Source organism: Marmota flaviventris, chromosome 2 (assembly GCF_047511675.1).
Source record: "Marmota flaviventris isolate mMarFla1 chromosome 2, mMarFla1.hap1, whole genome shotgun sequence".
NCBI classification, from domain to species: Eukaryota; Metazoa; Chordata; class Mammalia; order Rodentia; family Sciuridae; genus Marmota; species Marmota flaviventris.
The window spans coordinates 152,775,662-152,793,759 of NC_092499.1; the positions used below are offsets into that span (position 1 = coordinate 152,775,662).

The 18,098-nt window shown below is 45.6% G+C and overlaps 1 protein-coding gene across 1 annotated transcript in view; it reads right to left on the minus strand.

The window, feature by feature from the left end:
- Nucleotides 1-7,014: 7,014 nt before the first annotated feature.
- The window catches only part of Otud7a (OTU deubiquitinase 7A), a 136,531-nt gene continuing 125,447 nt past the window's right edge, over nucleotides 7,015-18,098 (minus strand). Inside the window, exons 10-12 of the mRNA XM_027955887.2 lie at nucleotides 11,031-11,145; nucleotides 10,776-10,860; nucleotides 7,015-8,466 (exon numbers count right to left, since the gene is read on the minus strand). Of these exons, the coding sequence (XP_027811688.2) occupies nucleotides 7,015-8,466; nucleotides 10,776-10,860; nucleotides 11,031-11,145 (1,652 nt within the window). The remainder of the gene's footprint in view (nucleotides 8,467-10,775; nucleotides 10,861-11,030; nucleotides 11,146-18,098) is intronic.

The following is an 18,098-nucleotide window of genomic DNA, read 5'->3' on the forward strand; positions in this document are numbered from 1 at the left end:
CTAAAATAGGTGCTTCAAATCAGGAAGGATATATGCAAAGAGCCGGACAGCCCACAGGGCTTGGGAGACCTCTGTGGGTACCTGCTGCAGAGACGCTCTGTGTGGGCCAAGGACATGGGCCTTTGGAAAGCACACTTCCTCTCTCTGGGTCCTGGCAGGAGCATACCCCAGGCTGTTTGGGCAGTAACAAAAGGGACGTGGTTTATTTGGCAATTTAAATGCAGGGACACACACATGTGCCCACTCCCTGCTGGACAGCTGCACAGAGGGTGTTACAAAGAGAACCAATCCCCTGAGAAACCCCAAAAGATGGCATCCAGAGAAATGAAAGCAAAAACCATGGAAAAGGAGTAAAGAGAAGGACGAAGCCTTTTAACCAGGACACAGCAGGACAAAGGTTCTATAAGCAGCTGGTAACAGTATTTTGCCAAAAACTCTTAGAGGAAAACATATTTGGCCAAAGGATCTGGAAGTAAACACCAATCACTATTAGGTAGTTGTGAAAATCATCTGGCAGAGGGAGGCAGCTCAGAGGGGGATCATCCCTCCCCTGCTGTGGGTGAAGTCGCCTGCCAGAGCTTGAGGACCACCGCTCTGGGGCCTGGGCCCAAGGAGGTGTATGTTGTTTGGCTCTGTGGTGTGAAGGCTCTGACACTCCACTGCACACCCAGCAGTGACTGAGTCTTGGGGAACTTGGCTCTCTTAGCTCTCTGCTGTTTCCACATTTGTCAACATAGCTACCCACCCCTGTGCCAGTTATTCTGTGTGACAAGTTCCTTTTCCTTTGTTGCCTGCTTTTTGGTGACTGAAGAATGGGTTTTCTAGTTGTCAGGATCCCTTTGCTTGGCTGAACTATCCATTGCCACTATGTTTGGGTTAGAAAGAATTAAGAGATACCTAAGGACTGCTTATAAAGGCTTCTGTAGAATGGTCCAGGTCTACAATTACATCAAGGAAGGGCATGATGGGTGCCCCTCACAATGCATCTGATTATAAGAACTAACCAGGAGGAAACAGTTTTTACCTCCATTTGTTCCAAAGTTCCTGACCACAGAGCAGATGTTCAGAGTCAGAGACAGGCTACTGCTGCCACTAGGTGGATAAGCTCACTACCATATCTAGCCCTCTTGTACTTGTATGCAGGAGAAGGAACCAAGCCATTCAATCAGCTAACCGTCTCTGTAAGTAGGGACAGCAGAAGAATTTGGACTTTTTTTTTTTTTTTTTTTTTTGGTGGTGCTGGGGATTGAACCCAGGGCCTTATGCATGTGAGGCAAGCACTCTATCGACTGAGCTATATCCCCAGGTCCAAGAATTTGGATTTGATGATGGCCAAAATTGACATTTATTTTTGGCCTCTTAATAGCTATCAAATTACTGATAGCATTTCCTTTCTTCAATGTATATTTATCCAGTGTCTAATAGGTATCAGGCACTGTTATAGGTGCCAGCATACAGCAGTGAGTAAGACATACATGAAGTCCTGCCCACATGGAGCTTACATTCTATGGAAGCTTGGTGGATGTAATAAATGGATCAATGAATAATTCACACATGCAGTGCTCAGACAAGTGCACAAGAGGAAGATGCATGGGGAAATGGGTACAGTGGGTGGGATGTGTTATGTTTTTAAATCAAGAAAGCAAAGAAAACCTTGTTGAGGGGTGCATTGGAGCAAAGACTGACAGGTAGTGAGGTGTGAGTAATGGGCTCTCTGCAAAGAGACTGTCCTAGGTAGAAGAGATAGCACATGTGAAGGCCCTGAGGCAGGAAGGTGACTGGTGGTTAAAGATGGCCTCAGTCTCTGGGCAAAGTCATACAGGGGTGGGAATAATCTTTGTAAGGTCTTGGTTTTTGTTCTGTGATGGGAAGCTAGTTCTTCATTTAAAGTAGTCCTTCAGTATTTGGAGATACATTCTGAAATAGCTACTTGTCCTTATTACATTAACAGATTGCTTTGGTCTTGGGCAGATTCTGCCTATATTTACCCTTCAAACCAACTGGTACTCCTCATCTGGTGTCAAATTAATAGTTGGTATGTGTATATATGTATCTCTTTGAGATGCTCTTCGGGAGGAATAAAAAAGAAGCAATATGCATCATTTGGTATATACATAGTTAGGGTTGGCAGGACCCAGTTTATTTACTTATTTATTTATTTTTTGCAAGTCTAAAATACTAAAAATGCAAATTTCAAAAAATTATTTCAGAAGATAAATAGAAAGTCACATTTCTAGTGTATCTGTAGATAATGGCTTCTGTGCTGTTCCTGTGAGTATGTTTTCGGCTCAGCCTGAAATTCTCTGCACTGATTAGATGCATGCCTGGCTGCTCCTGGGGGAGGGGGTGTCCCTGTAGGGCATCTTCTCTCTTCTCTGTTGGGGTTGGAGTAGGACGGAAGAATGGGACTTGGGAAAGTTACCTGCATACCTGCTAATAGACCATCTTGCACACTGCTTATAGCTGTCATGAAAATCTCATAAAACAGTATGCCCTGGGCCTCTGGGGTGCATGTGGGGGCCCTCCGCATTGGAAGTATGGGGCAGAGTCTGGGTGTGTGTTGGTCTCTCTAGGATGAACTACCCTGGCCCCACCTCCCTGATAACTAGGTGATACTACACAACCACCTTCTGGGCCAACAGGATCAGTGCTGCAGAATGGACAAGGGCAGTGGGGTGGATTGGATTTAAGCATGAATGAAGTTGAGGTCCCTGCCCTGAAGAGCCACACCAGAATGGCCATTATATTAGAAAAGAGAGGTCAGAGTCAGGAGTAACAGGGAAGTGGGAAGAGGTCTCCAGAGAGCCAACACTTTAAAGCTTTTTGGAAGGGGCTGCCTGCTCTCTGGAGCCAGGAGCACCGGCCACCTTTGGGCCCTTTGTATATGCCTATCTTGAAGTGACAGAAGAATCAGACTCTCAGTCAGAGCAGGTGCCACCTCTATAGCCCAATGGGGCCAAGGCCACAGCTTGACTGTGGCTCAGCCACAGAAACACATCTAATTTTTATTTATTAAAAGTATTGGAAGAAATGAACAGAATGCTGGAGGAACTTAATTTGTGAAGTCCCCACTAGGTGGGGAGTCTCAAACATCCAGTTGATGCCTTCAACATGTCTCAGTAAACAAAAAAGACTCATTAAATGGAACTTACACACACTGGTTTGGAAGTCTTTTTTCTTTGCACAAATTTCTTTCTTCGCACAAATTCAAAGGTACAGCCCTTTTTTAAAAAAACTAATATGACATATATTTGCTAGATAAAGTTTGTATTTGGATAATAAGCAGGGGACAGTGAGGCACCCACCATCCCTCCCCTCCCCCCGCAAGACATGGGTGGGTGGCACATGGAGGATTTTGACATCCTGAGGTGTGCACCTGGGGATGCGGAGAGTCTTTTTATCTCATGCCACCAAATTTCTGATAGTAAACCAGTAGAATTAATAAATTATTTTGGAAAACATTAAATTTGTAAAGTAAGGGATTCAAATGACACTGTGTGGTAATAGCTAAGAAAAGGTCTAGAGTAACTTAGTGAATATAAAATATTCAGGAAAGGTGCAGTACGAAAAACCTATGAACAGGAAAAAGAAAATCAAGCTCTCAATTAAAAAAGAAAAGACATTTATACATTTCTGCTTTCAGAGGGTATTTGCACAAACAGCAAAAAGCACTTAAATCCCAAGAGTCCAGAGTGGTGTCCCTTCCCACAGCTAGTTACCCTTCTAAGGGACAACCCTGTGACAATAATGGTGCAAAATATTGCTCTGTGGCATGTTCTGAAAATAATATAAAAATAATCTCCATAGTACAGTTTAAACTTGACTTGTAAAATTTCAATGTAATATTCCACGAAATCCACAAACAGAATACACTGAAAAACACCTTCCCTTAAGAATATTTTTTAAAAAACTGTTTACCTGGGTAAAGCATGTACAGGAAATGTGAAGTAAATTTCTGAAATAACCTCCACAGGAGCTTAGAAGTATCTGGGATCCTTCTGGAAACATGCTGTTGCTCAGAGACATCCATCCATCCTTCCCAGAAAGGGAAGTTTGGCCAGATCAGATGGGTAGGCAGCTCATGGTCAGAGTCTGCCATGGCACAGGTGGCACTTGCCTTCTTCCCTTTTCCTAATCTACAAAGGGCCCACAAATCATAGAAGAATATTAGAGAATTTCATGTACCACATATAGTTAACACAGCTTTTAATAGTTCCTGCCCCAAGCCAGAACTAAGAGGGCCTTTGGCCACAGACCAAGTCTAAAGAGCTCTTGTGAACAACTTGGAGCATGATGTGGGTGCTCAGGTCTAGAACATTTCATATTACAATCCACTCTTTCACTTTTGTATTTTTAAACTCTGTTTAAAGGATGGATCTCTCAAAAAAGAAAATGGTATTCTTAAATTGTGTGGACTGAGTTGTAAGGTGGCAGCATGGAGCAGGCACCAATAGGTGCCTAGGCTTATCTAGCTCACCCTGTGACCAAGCAGAGTGACTAGAGGCCTTTCACATGGCCAGAGAAGCCAAAGTCACAGTCAGAGGCTATATCCCAGGCTCTTATTTATGGCACATCTGTCATCAAATGGAGGTGGGGTGGAGATAACTTGGCAATGCAAGCACATAGAACACTTCTTCATTTTTTTTGATAATACATATATACTACTCCGCCTGTTTAGAAAATTTTCCTTTATTACAATGAACTACTTTTAGTTTCAGTTTGTCTTTTTGTTAGAAATATGGATGAGAGCATGAAAAAGATGAGATTTGCATAGCCAGTTTTGGAAATTTCTAGTTGGCTGTCTTAACATTAAAAAATTGAAAAAAAATCTGAGTATTTATATTCCTTAACTTCTTGTGCATGAGTTTGGTTGCTGAATGCACATTTAAGCATTTTTAAGGTTGGCTATCTTAACCTTCTAAGGATGAGGAGCATAAGCAGGTGCTATATACACTGGGAGCAATACTTTCTGTGACCCACAGCTTTGGAAGGTGAAGTAGCTGTTCAGAGTGATGTGATGAAAAGAACCAGTCCAAAAAAGCTGCCACAGACCCTCTCAATGAGAGATTTTTTTAAAAACTACTTTTTTTTTTTCTGAGTAATAAAAGAAACCCAGTACTATATTAGGGAGGTGGATGCTAGTAATTATCTCACATTGAAAGTATTTTCATTAGCATGAAAAGTAAAACTTTGAAAAAAGTCTTAAAGATTCTATTTAATAAATAATCTGATCTAAGGAACCACTTCTGCAAAACTTCAATAAATTACTGAAAACTCTACGGGCTGTGGGATAATTAAAAACAAAAAATAATTACTCACAGGAGATATACTCAGTTATTTTATTATAATTTTTTCAAACAAGTAAAAAAAATTCCCTCCCCATCTTTTTTAAATTTTTATTTATTTAATTAGTTTTTTTGCTTTTGCTGCTCTTTATATCACAGGGAAAAAGCATCCTTTCAGGAGAAGCTGGCCCCAATGAAGAGATGACCCCCCACCCCCACCCCATTGCTCCTGAATTTTCTGAGGATAAGCTGACTGGAAGCCAGGTGTTTCTCCTTTCTTTCTTTAGGATCATCAGAGACTATTCTAAAGCTCTCACAGGTTTGGAAGTATTAGTTTGTTAGTGACGATTTTACCCATCTTATCCTTATTTCCTGGAAACAAGCTCTTTTCTTAGTGAGGCAGGTTTAGCTCCTCAGTGTCCTTGGCCAAGAATGGTAGTCTCCAGAGGTAATCTTGGAAGGAAAAGGCTGCATATTGCTGCTCAAAACAGGGTAGCTAAGGACACATTTTTTTTTTTTTTAATTTCCTCAAGAAATGTAGGAGGCACCAAAAAAGACGGCTCGGATATCGGGCTGTTCCCTCAATGTGTTATGAAGCCAGAGGCAGGACCATTCCTGCCCTGTGGATGGGCCCCAATCACAGTGAGCCCCATTACCTGGCTGAACCCAGACAGATGCAAGTGAGGTGTGGGGTGGATTTGCTTCCTTACCAGGAGCGGGCATCCTTCAGCCCCTTCTCTTTGGAAAGAGGGCCAGGCCGGGTTTCAAAGCAGCCTAGTGGGGGCTTACACAGTTCTTTGTCTCTCTTCTGGGTCACAGAAGTGCTATCACCTTATAAGAGGCCCTCCGACAGTCCACTGTGGAAGTGTCTTCAAAGGAGAAATGTGAGCAGGCTGTCATGTTTGCTCTTATTTAGGCCAATCCAACTTGTGAGTTCAGAACCTTGTTTTATGGACCCAAGGTGTCTTTGGAAAACTCCTGGCACCTGAGCTGCCCGGCACCGGGATAGATTAACTACACCTCACCACGCCCTGCGAGGTAGGTTTTCTGGTGCCCACTCTACAGTCCCCCGCGGCTTGGATGGCAGTGTGAATGTTGCTTGAGACGAGGGTTGTGGGAGTAGGTTTTGCTTATGAAATGGAGCCGTGTATTCCTAAAGGGCCATAGTGACCACTACAGCGTCAGCGGGCGGCAAGGTCCCTGCTTTCTCCAAGAACCTGGGTGGGATGGAAAGCAGGTGGGAGCCGCAGAGGAGCCTCCACCCAAGTCCGGGACTGCGCATTTGCTCCTAAACCCTGGGTGCTACCAACCGCACGCAAGTGACCGCTACCTGGAAGAGGTCAGTCGCTAGGTTAGGAAAAGATGATATGGGGGGGAAAAAAAAGCATGTAAAACACTCCCTTCTAAAAACAAAGGGCTGCGAATTTCTTTATTTCTCTTATAGAGGAACAAAAATACTCTTGCAATGGCTATTGAGTTTCCACAGGTACGAGGCAGATGCTAGGCTAGCACACCCACTTCCAACAGTATGACTTGTTTCCTATCCGTCTACTACCTGAGTGGCGTCAGTGTAGGTTCAGGCACCATTAGGAACGTTTGACCAAACACGTACACGGCACTGACAGAGGAGGCGCCGGCCTTTCGGTTGACCAGAGCATGTAAAAAAGACACCGACAGAATGGAAAAGAAATCCTTTTGGGGGAAACCTCGCCGCCCGCACACCACGCGCTCAGGGCCGTGGCCCGCGTGCCTCGCGCCGCCGCCGCAGCTCCTCGCGGTAGCAGTACGAGCAGTAGTGCTCCGTCTCCGCGCGCCCATAGAACGCACAGTTCTCGCGCTGGCAACGCCGCTGCGCCGGCCCAGGACCGCTGCGACCGCACTCACCGTTCGAGCTCGAGCGTGCGGCTGGCGGGTCGGCGTCTGCGAACTCCAGGCCGTCGCGGGTAGCGCCAAAGCCATTTGTATAGGTCTGCGATTTGTGCTCGGCTGCTGCTGTGGCTCCTGTGACGCCGGGGAGGGTGTTGGGCACAGCGCGCGCCAGCGACTCAACCGTATTGACCGTACGCAGGGCAGCGGCCCGCGCCGGGCTGTAGCTCTGCGAAGACAGCGAGCGGTTCTGCTGCGGGTACGTGGCGCATGGCCTCAATGCGCCCACTGTCGGTGCGCAGGCCTCGTCCCGGGCGCCCGCCGCCTGCACGTGGATGACGCTCTGGCGCGCTGGCGCCGGCGGGCTTCGGCCAGGGGTCTGTCCGCTGGCGCCTGCACGCCGGGTGCCGCCGCTGCTAGGAGAGGCGGTGCCGCCCGCTGCCACCCTTGCCGCCCGCGAGCCCCCTGCGGACCCTGGACTCGGGCGCTCTTTGAGCTTAAGCACCAGCTGCGTGGGCTGCCCGGCCGGCGGGCCCGGAGAGGCACGCTCAGTTCCCGGAGTGCCCTCGGCCTCTGGCCTGCGCTGCGGCCGTTTGGTTGTGGAGGTGGCAGCGGCGGCGGCGGCTGCATTGGCCGCGGCGTCGCGGCGCCGCTGCTCCTGCTCCGCACTGAAACGCTCCTGCGCGCTGGTCAAGTAGTAGCCAATCATTTCCTCGTGGAACTGGTGCCGGTGGCTGGTGAGCAGCAGACCGGCAAAGATAAACTTGCGCTCGCCTTGCATGGCAGCGCGCAGAATGTTGAGGCTCAGCTTCACGTCAGTGCTATACTTCCAGGCGTCACCCCTTGTCCCGCCTCCCTTCTCAGCCGGGGATGAGCCTGCCGCTTTGTCCGTGGGCGATGGCGTGGTCTTCTCTGACGGCGATGTGCTTGCTGATGCACCGGATTCCTCTTTGCTGCCCTTGCGAGACTTGGTCTTCTTCTCCTTGGTGCGCTCTGCTGTGTCTCCGTTCTTGCCATTTGAGGAGTTGGCACGGCCCATCTTACCGTGTACCAGGCCTCCCAGGCCACCCATGTTTTTCTTTAGCTTGATGCCCAGGGTTTTGCTGAAGCTGCCTAACTTGTTGGCCACCGAGTCCGCTCGGGTCTTGTCCTTCTCTTTGCGCTGTTTCTCCTTGTCTTTGTCTTTGCCATTCTTGCCATTATTGCTGTTGGAATTGCTGCACACGGAGTCACGATCTGAGTCAAGGGAATCGGCCAGGGACTGCACGTCCTCCCCAGCTGATGCGGTTGGGGACTCTGGCTGCGCCAGGGGAGCCTACGGGCAGAGAAGAAAAGTGGGGAAGGAAGGTGGTTGGAGAAGAGCTGTCCTCACTGCAGTCCATGAAGACAGACCCTGCCCATGTGTTGCTCATGGGTTGCTGAAGCTGGGGATCTGGCACTTAGGTCCAGTCCAGACTACCCCTCCAGTGCTACAAAAGTGGGATGGGATGTGCTTAAGGGAAAGAAGCCCAGAGGAGTGGGCCTTGGTTTTCTGCAATAATGAAAAGATAGGTGTTTTCAGAAAGCTGTGGTAGGGGTCTTTTATCTGAGGATGCCATCTGGCCAGTGAGGCTGGACTGCCCTCATTTTCTTTCTGAATTCAGAGACCTAATAGTTTAGAATCCTGAGTCAGGTGGGAGTGGGGGAATGCAGGCAGGGTACATATAACCTACCTGGCTTAGAGCTTTAGAGTCATAGTTAGGGTTAACAAGCCCAGACTTTGGCTTTCTATCCCTGGCCAGACTATCTTGCTCTAAGAACCTGTCTTTGCATCTTGGAAAAAACACTCCCTTAATTTGGTGATGACAAATCACTTTGGGGGTTCCTTTCCCAGTTTGGAAATGTGGAATGCTAATTTGAGAAGTATTCTGAAATAGGTCTGGGCTCAGCAGAAAAGATGTTCCCAGTTCCCAGAAAAGGTCTTCTATGGGGGTGTGAAGTTGGGTGGGGGAACACTAGGGAAGGAGCATCTTTGTGAACACCTTGGATGACACCCACTGTGGAAACATGGTTAAGACCAATCTCTGGGGCAGGTGAGGAACCTGAGAAGGAGCTGAGAGGATGGTGGAGGAGAGGTAGCTCCCACTGCTGCTTTGCAGAGGGACCTCCCCAGGTGAGGAGAGAGAATTCTGACCCAATGTCACTGGAATGGCAAGGCCCCTCATGCCAGCAGCTGGGTGTGGCAGAACTGGCATATACCTCGATGGGCTTCCTGGCCTCCAAAGGAGCCCAAGAGAAGGCTCATTGCTCCCCATTTAGTTTTTTTTCTTTCCCCCTAAGTAGGTTGAAGAGAGGGGTCACTGTCCTTTGGTCAGGTCTCCCAAAAGCAAGGGCTGGAAGAACTGGCTTCACCACTTCCCATGTCTCAAGCCAGTTTTCCATAGACACTAAAGTGTGGAAGTTCAGGGCCTAGAACCAGGAAAGGGAGAGATGCTTTGTCCCAGGACTGCTTGTGGGAAGTACAAGAAGGAATTTAGGCTGTCATGTCCTGGGGCTGGCAGGGCCATTATTAGAATTTTCTACTGAGAACTCTGCGTTTGATATGATGGCCACCAAATCCTAGCCAAGGGCCCTTCTCATTGCAGGGCAGAGATATGCCTGGACAGAGTCCTGATTCTGGATCTAGGATTGCTGCCATCATACCAGAACGTGAGTGCTGAAGAATATCTGCAGCAACACTGGCATCCTCCAGGCAGTTCAGAGGCAGGACTCAGACTGCTACCAACTGACTGTCACTTGTGCCATTAATAAAATGGAATATCAGTAGCTGCCTGGGGATCCCTATGAAGTAAGGAACTGTGAGAGCACTGAGCAGTGCTAGCACCCCAAGAACTGGCTCTTCCAGTCTACTTGCTTTCCTCATCCCACTCCTTTAACATTACTGATAAGCCCCACTTGATGCCTAAGTAATCTGATGTCTAGAGAGGACCAATGATTTGCAAGGTATTTTTTTTTAATCCCTTCCCCTGGGAGTTCCCTACTAAGATTAAAAAAAAAAAAAAAAGAAATTAGTCAGATACTTAACATGAATCTCAGCATCTGCAAGCAGGGGCGGCAAACCCCAGGGCTGGCAGCTTTGAGGGTGATGTGCTGCCTCCAGAGAGAAGGAAGAGGAGGGGCCACTGAGGACGCGCACCCTCGGTTCCCTGGCTCTTCCAAGGACCCACACACAGTTTATAATTAATTCCACTCCCCTGCAGCACATTGTGTTCTGATCTCAACAGAGATAGTTTTGTGTTGTGACTTGCCTAGAGTTTGTTTTCTGAGGCATGTTTATACCTCTCCCATAGAAAATAAGGGGACAAAAATCCCCTAATCGGAACGCATGTTTGCATGCACACATACACCCACCTACACACATATACCTATACCCCTGATCCAACAGGAGTTGTCTGGAGCCAGAGCCAGGGTGCCTTTGGCGGAGTACAGCTGGGACAGAGGGAGCTGGGGGCAGGGCCGGTGGGGCTTGGTGTGGGCAGCTGGATGGCACATGGATGAGCTTTTGGTAGCATTTGGAAGGATGCCCATTGGCCAGGATGGCACAAAGCGGCCACCGCCTCTTTACCAGGAGTACATGAGGCTCACCCGGGTCTCTGAAGGGATCCGGATCCATGTCACATTCATATAGCTGTGGAGAAGGTTCAGCTTGGCTTCTAGCGACAGGATGAGGCTGACAAGACAAGAACACTGAGTGAACACAGCTGGTCCAGTCTTGCACCCCACCCTTCTGCCCCCAAGCTAGGAGGCACAGGGGCAGTCCAACCCTGCCCTGGGAAAACCTCCTTAGTGACAGCCCTCCCTTTGGGGTGCTAGGGGAGTCAGGTCAGGGGACAGTCTTACTGGGCTAGCCGGGCGTTATCATTGTCGTCTTTCCCCCACTCCCAGTCCTTCCCTGGGTCCACCGCGAAGTGCAGGGGTAGGAGCTTGTGCTCAGAATCTGTCAGGGGGATCACAGCTGGAACAGAAGAGAGAGACCGGGTGCCAGGCAGCCCACTGGTGGACCAGAAGACTGGAAGCCTCCAGCAATATCCAGGGAGGGCAAAAAGGGAATTCCAGTGCCAGGTGTCCTTGTTGTAAGTGAACCCAATGGAGATACACACAGACCATCATGCCAGTAGGATAGTTAAGACTATAGGTTTCAAAACTGATAGTGTTGGGGCTGGGGTTGTGGCTCAGCAGTAGAGTGCTTGCCTAGCACGGACAAGGCCCTGGGTTCAATCCTCAGCACCACAAATAAATAAATAAATAAATAAATGGCATTGTATCCAACTACAACCAAAAAATAAATATATTTTTAAAAAAACACTGAACTCTGGGTCTCCTTGGGCTTGTCAAATGGCATGTCCTCCATTAAGCATCAGGGTGGGAAAAAAATTGATTTTTGCTTGTTATTTCTGAGGAAGGTGAGGTATACTGTGTAAGGACACTTTGCAGATGGCCTGCTCCTCACCTCCATCTCATACTAGAGATGGAGAGTGCGAATTAGAAGAGAGTGGACACTGCTGACCTCTGCTCATTTGCGATTTCATGCAATAGGACTGTATCAGTACCTGAGTCTCAGGGATCCACTGGGACCTGCTCATAGGGAACTCACCCATGCAGGACACAGATAAGCAGGTTAACGAACACCTCACTTCAAAATGTCAGGTGGTGATGAGTCTGGGAAAAAAGCCTAACCAACAGGCAGAAGGCAGTGATGGTGAAGCCTTTGCGGGGCATAGTGAGGGAAACTTTGAGGAAGTCACATGTATAGGGGGACTGCAGTAAGGAGTAACTGGTTTGTCATTTCTCAGAGGGGTTGATTCTTCACACACCATCTTGAATAAAGAGCTCCAAATGTGGAAAATCGGGAGGGCTAGGAGAGAGGTGATGTCTATAATTATATTTGGAATTTGCTAAGAGATCCTGAGCTGCTGTTCTATCCAGTGAAATCCTAATGATACAACCAATTACACAAGAGTATTGTCATAGATGAGAAGCAGGAAGGAGTGGGGAGACAGCTTTCCCAATTCTGTATTCCAACTGAGTGACAGCATCCTCCTGTGGAGGCTTCACTTAGTTTTCCTGTAAGCCCCATTCCTGGGAGTCATAGCAGAGAAATTTAGCCCAGGGCCTCTGGCCATCTGCTTTGTTCTTTTGCCAGAGTCCATGATTCATGCTAAGGGTGCCATGGCAAGAGCAAAAAGGCAAATAAATACATAAAATCTAAGACTGAACTATGAATAGTAGCTTTTCTGTTTAGAAATTGGAAATTTGACTCAATGCTGTCCTCTAGTGTTGCTAAAGAGAAAATGTGAGCACAAATATTCTCTTCCCTCCTTCCTCATCCCCACCCCAGTTTGCTGACCAAGAACCCGCTCAGGGGTTTTCATTTAATTTGGCAGTGAAATGTCTGGTTTGGGAGATCGGGGTGGCTCAGCCTGCCTCTGCTGCAGGGCTGAGCTTCTGGGTGGAGACACCCAGGGAGGACTAAAGGGCTGGCTCAGAAACAGGCCTCCTTTGGGTGATGTCCAGAAGCCTGTCCCATGGTTCCATGAGTCATCACACAAACAGAGAGGGCTTGGCCTGGTTTTCCCACCCATAGGGCTGGGGGTGGGTGGCAGAGGCTCTGTCTATCAATACTGTTTTTAGAATGGCTAGAGCAGCATGGCTTCCTGGAGTTCCAGGCCTCAGGCATAGATGGCCAGTTTGGGGAGGGTATTCAAGAACTACATTTTAAATAAACATCCCCTGTTCGTGAAATCAGACAATTTGGGAAAATATTGTTTCAGACAATGATGTGTTCAAAGCAGTTCCTATGGTTACAACTTGGGCATTTCAGGTCTGGCTGTTCTCCCCTTTCCTGAGGGTAGAGTTGCCATTGGAAATACCCATCCAGCCACAACTACATTCCTCAGTCCCCAGGCCCCCAGCATTTGGGAGGAAACAGGTGCCTTGCTGTACCCATGGGCTATGAGAAAAGCAACATGGGAAGTGCTGGGGGATGTGACTAGGAGAGTGTATGTGTGTGTCGGGCGGTGGGGGGGGGGCTCTCTCCTCCTCTTCCCTTCTTTATCCATGCTTCCTGCAGGAGATGGTGGTACTACATGATGGCAGCCATGGACTCTCGACTCCTCACTTAGGGAAGAACTGCCTGCCAATCAGAGCACAGTTTAGACTTTCTTTGCACGAGACCCCTACTTCCATTATGTTATACCACTATGATTTTGGCTTTCTCACCACTCTCCCAGATAAACCATTTAAACTAGGACAGCTCCATACCCCTGTGGCTCTTACCTCCCTATTATGGGGGAATTCCTATCCTTAAAGTTGGGCTGGAACCAACTCCCTGGCCTGCCCACTACTGAGCAGACAGACAGATATACCTGAAGGTGCTACTTCCTGCCCACTTCGAAGGTTCAGGCAGCCTCTCAGGTCTTGATGGAGCAAAGGTTAGGTACTGAGTGAGGCGCTGGGAATATGCGTGCTCACAATTGAAAACAACCAGATAATAAAGGAAGCTATCTGATCTCTACAGAAGGTAAGCTGTGGCCGTTGGAAGGACTGGGGTCTCAATGTCCTGAGAACTCAGAAAACAGGCTCTCTTTCTGAACATCAGTTGCTTTGCGTGCATCTGCCTTTCACAGTGCACAATGAAATTTCCCTTTTGGAAACCTGGCCTAACCTAATAAGAGGTGTAGTCATGTGGCCAGTTGCCCCCTAGTGGCAGATGTTGAGAATAGCAAATGCTTTCCAAAATAAGCCTGCAAAGTTTTGTTTTAAAAATAACTTTCCCCCCCCAGACCTGGGGATGGAACCAAGGGCTTCACACACAATAGGCAAGTGTTCTACAACTGAGCTACATACCATCCCAGTTTTGGGGGATTCTATTCTGTCTTTTAGCTTGGAAACACATAGGCACCATCTCAAACTAGCATGGACATATTTGGAATACTTATTTTTCAAAAAAGAATGTATATTTCTGTTTGAGGCATAAAAAGCCGCTCACCATTACAATGCTAAGTCAGACAAACTGAAGATTCACAGTTTGTCTTTAAAGCCCTGGAGAGCTGAAGTCATGGGAGATCCAATGAACCAAAAATGTAAAGAAAGACAGAGATTTCAAGGAGAGATGAACATGAGCTTAAGAGAGGCTGACTCAGCTAGATCCTAGTAATAATAATTCAGTGAAAATGGCTAAAATGGTAAAAGGAGAGTATAGTCCAGAGAAATAATATACACCCTGGGAGGGTGAAGGTATGAAGGAAATATATATGTACAGGACCTAACTTGGTGCTCACAGAAAAGACTGGTGTAAATTCTATGAAAGTGTCCTTTAGAGAGCTTTGGTTCCTATCTCTACTAAGCAGTGAAAGCTTAAATTACAGGGTCACAAAATCTAGCTGCATTGAGAATAATGTTCTGTTCTGATCAAGCACTTCTGTCTTAGGCACTGTACCTGTTCCCCAGTAAGGGGTGACCTCCCTTAGTGTCCTAATTAGACTGATCCAAAAAAAGGAAAGGCACAGGGGCTGGGGTTGTGGCTCAGTGGTAGCGCGCTTGCCTAGCATGCATGATGCCCTGGGTTCGATTCTCAGCACCATATACAAATAAATAAAATAAAGGTCCATCAACAACTAAAAAAATATTAAAAAAAAAAAGGAAAGGCGTGCCTGTTTTTAGGAATAAAAGTGATTTATCTCAATCTTCACTGTCTTATCAAGTGACTGTCTTTCAACAATAAAACTATAAGGAATCAAATAGAAATATCCACATTGACAAGAAACAAAGCAGTTGACAGTATAAGACTCAAAGGAGACATAGGTGTTGAAACTATCAAGTATGGAATTTAAAATAACTGATTGGTAACTTAGAGATGGATATTGTGGATGCTGTAATATTTGATGGTTGATTTTAGCAGAGAGATGGAATCTCTAAGAAAGAATAAAGGGAATTGCTAGAAATGAACACACACATACACTAATATAGATTAAGAATGGCTTTAAGGAGCTGATTGGTTGACTTTACACAACTGAGAAAGAATCTGAATCTCAGGATCGGTCAGCTAAAATTTCCCAAACTGGAATAACAAAAGAAAATGGGGGCAGGGGTAGTTAACAGGACAGAACAGCCAAGAACCGTGAGACAATAACAAACAGTGCAAGATCTGTATTCCCAGAAAAAGCCAGAGAGAATAAGACAGTAGAAATATTTAAAGAAAAAGCGGCTGACAATTTTCCAAAATTAACAACTAAACCCACCTTAGCTCCAAGAAGCTAAGAGAACACCAAACAAGAAAAATAACCATAATAAAAAAAATTTCTATGTATAAAACTTTTGGAAACCAAAATAGAAAATGATTAAGACAGGTAAAGAAAAAGATACAGTAAATGCAGAGAAACAAAGAGAATAATCACAACAGCTCTTTGTAATAAAAAGGTAAGGCAGAAGATAATGGAGGAGCATCTCAAAGGCCTGAAAGAAAAAAAATACTGCTAATCTAGAATTCTATACCCAGCAAAGGTATCTCTGAAACAAAGGACACATAAAGGCTTTCTCAGATAAAAATGAGTAAATTTATTACCTGTAGACCTGCATTAGAGGAAACAGTAAAGAAAAAATTTCAGGCAGTAGGAATAGGGTACCAGAGGAAACTTGGATTTACATAATTAAGAGTAATGAAATGGAATAAATGAACATGAAATTTTTTCCTTTCATTTAATTGCTCTGAGATTAAGCAACTGTCTAAAGTAAAGAAGCAGTATACAACAGAGGAAGTGGAAATATTACTTGCAAATAGAATATCATTAATTAAAGATGTTTTTTGTAGAACCTAGGGAAACTACTAATAATTAAAACTAGAGGTATAATAATAGATTAATAAAGGGGATAAACAGAACCATTAAAAAGTTCAATCCATCCAAAATATGACAGTAAAAAAAATAAATAAAAAGAACAAAGAACAGATGGAACAAATAGAAAAGAGTTAACAGGATGGTATCTTTTAATCCATACATATAATTCATGCAATCAAATGGAAATTGTCAAAACTATCAACAAAAAGATAAAATTGGCCGGGCGTGGTGGTATACATCTGTATCCCAGGGGCTGTGAGGCTGATGCCGGAGGATCACAAACTTAAAGCCAGTCTCAGTAACTTAGTGAGGTCCTAAATAATTTAGTGAGATCCTGGACCAAAATAAAAAATAAAAAAGGGTTGCAGATATGTCTCAGTGTTTAAGCACCCCTGGGTTCAATCCCTGGTACCAAAACAAAACAAAAAATACAAAATTATAAAACTGTCATATTGGATTTAAAAAAAAGCAAAATGCAAGTATATACTGTTTATAAGAACCCCACTATAAATCTAAAACATAGATAGGTTAAAAGATATTCACAATGAAAAGACAACTAGAAAGAGCCATACTAATATCCAACAAAATACATAACAAGGATTGTTACCAAAGGAAAAGAAGAACATTACATAATGATAAAGGGGTCAATTCTCAAGAAGATATAACAACTCTATATGTACGCATGCTCTGAACAACATTATTTCAAAGTACACAAAGCAAACACTCTAGCTCTTCCTTATCTATATTCCAAGACCCCTGTGGATGCCTGAAATCTGGAATAGTAGTGAACCACAGGGATACTATATTTTCCCCTTATAGAAATATACCTATGATAAAGTTTGATTTATAAATTGGGCACAGTAAGAGATTAATAACAATAGAACAACTGCACTGTAATAGCATTCATGTAAATGTGGTCTCTCTGTTTTCTGAAATTTCCCATTTAATATTTTAGATGTTAGCCTACCACTGGTAACTTGAAACCATGGAAACCAAAACCAGGGGAAAAGGGAGGTACTACTTTGCTAGCAAAAGAATGGAGAACTTGACAAATGCAGTATAGTGGGAGACTTCACCACTTTTTGAAGCCAGATTTTTAAAGACAGGTAGTCAGTGTAGGTAAATTGGGTCAGAAGGGGGAAACTGGAAACTGCCCCCTGGGAGATTGGAATCCCTCCCCAAAAGGTTGTTAATTAACTGCTGAGCAGACAGGGAGCTGCAAATCAATACCTCCAGGGCTGCCACTCCCTTCCTGCCGCCTAGTGCTCCACCTAAGCCCTTCCAGCCCACCTGCTCACTCCCTGGCCCTTCTACCTATGTCCCCCAGTCACTAGGCAGGTTGAGGTGAAATTAACAAGATAAGGGAGAAGAATGCAGGAGAACAAGGGAAATTGTAGATGTATAAAAGGGACAGGACATCCTTATCCCAAGGATTCTGCTTTTGGGTTCCCTTGTTCCACCAGGGAGAAGTCTGTTTTACTATCCTTTAATAAAGCTTCTTACTTTGTACTCTACACTTGCCTCAGTGTGCTTCTCTGGTGTTATAATTCAACATTTGAGGAAGCAGGACCCGTGGAGGTATCCAGTAACCAGTGGTATCATTTTCTCTCAGTAATTGATAGAAAAGGGAGAAACTAATAAGGGGAGAGTATCAAGGCCACAGGTGACAGAAACAAATTCACTTAAAGTTTATATGTAGATCCTTGGCTCAGTTATCAGTCTATGGAATAAACTTGCTATAGACTGAATATTGGAGCCCCTTCAAATTCACGTTGAGGTCCATTCCCCATGTGATGGTGTTAGGAAATGGAACCTTTGAGAGGTGATTAGGTTATGAGGGCACAGAGTGCATGATGGAACTGGTGTCCTTTTAACACGAAACACGAGAGACTGCTCACTCTCCACAATGTGAGGACACAGTGAGAAGGTGGCTGGCTGCAGTCTAAGTGAGCCCTCACAAGACATCAAATCTGCCAGCATCTTGATCTTGTACTTCCAGCCTTCAGAACTGTGAGAAATATACTTTTGTTGTTAGTGAGCCACACAGTCTATGGCATCCTGTTGTAGTCACTTA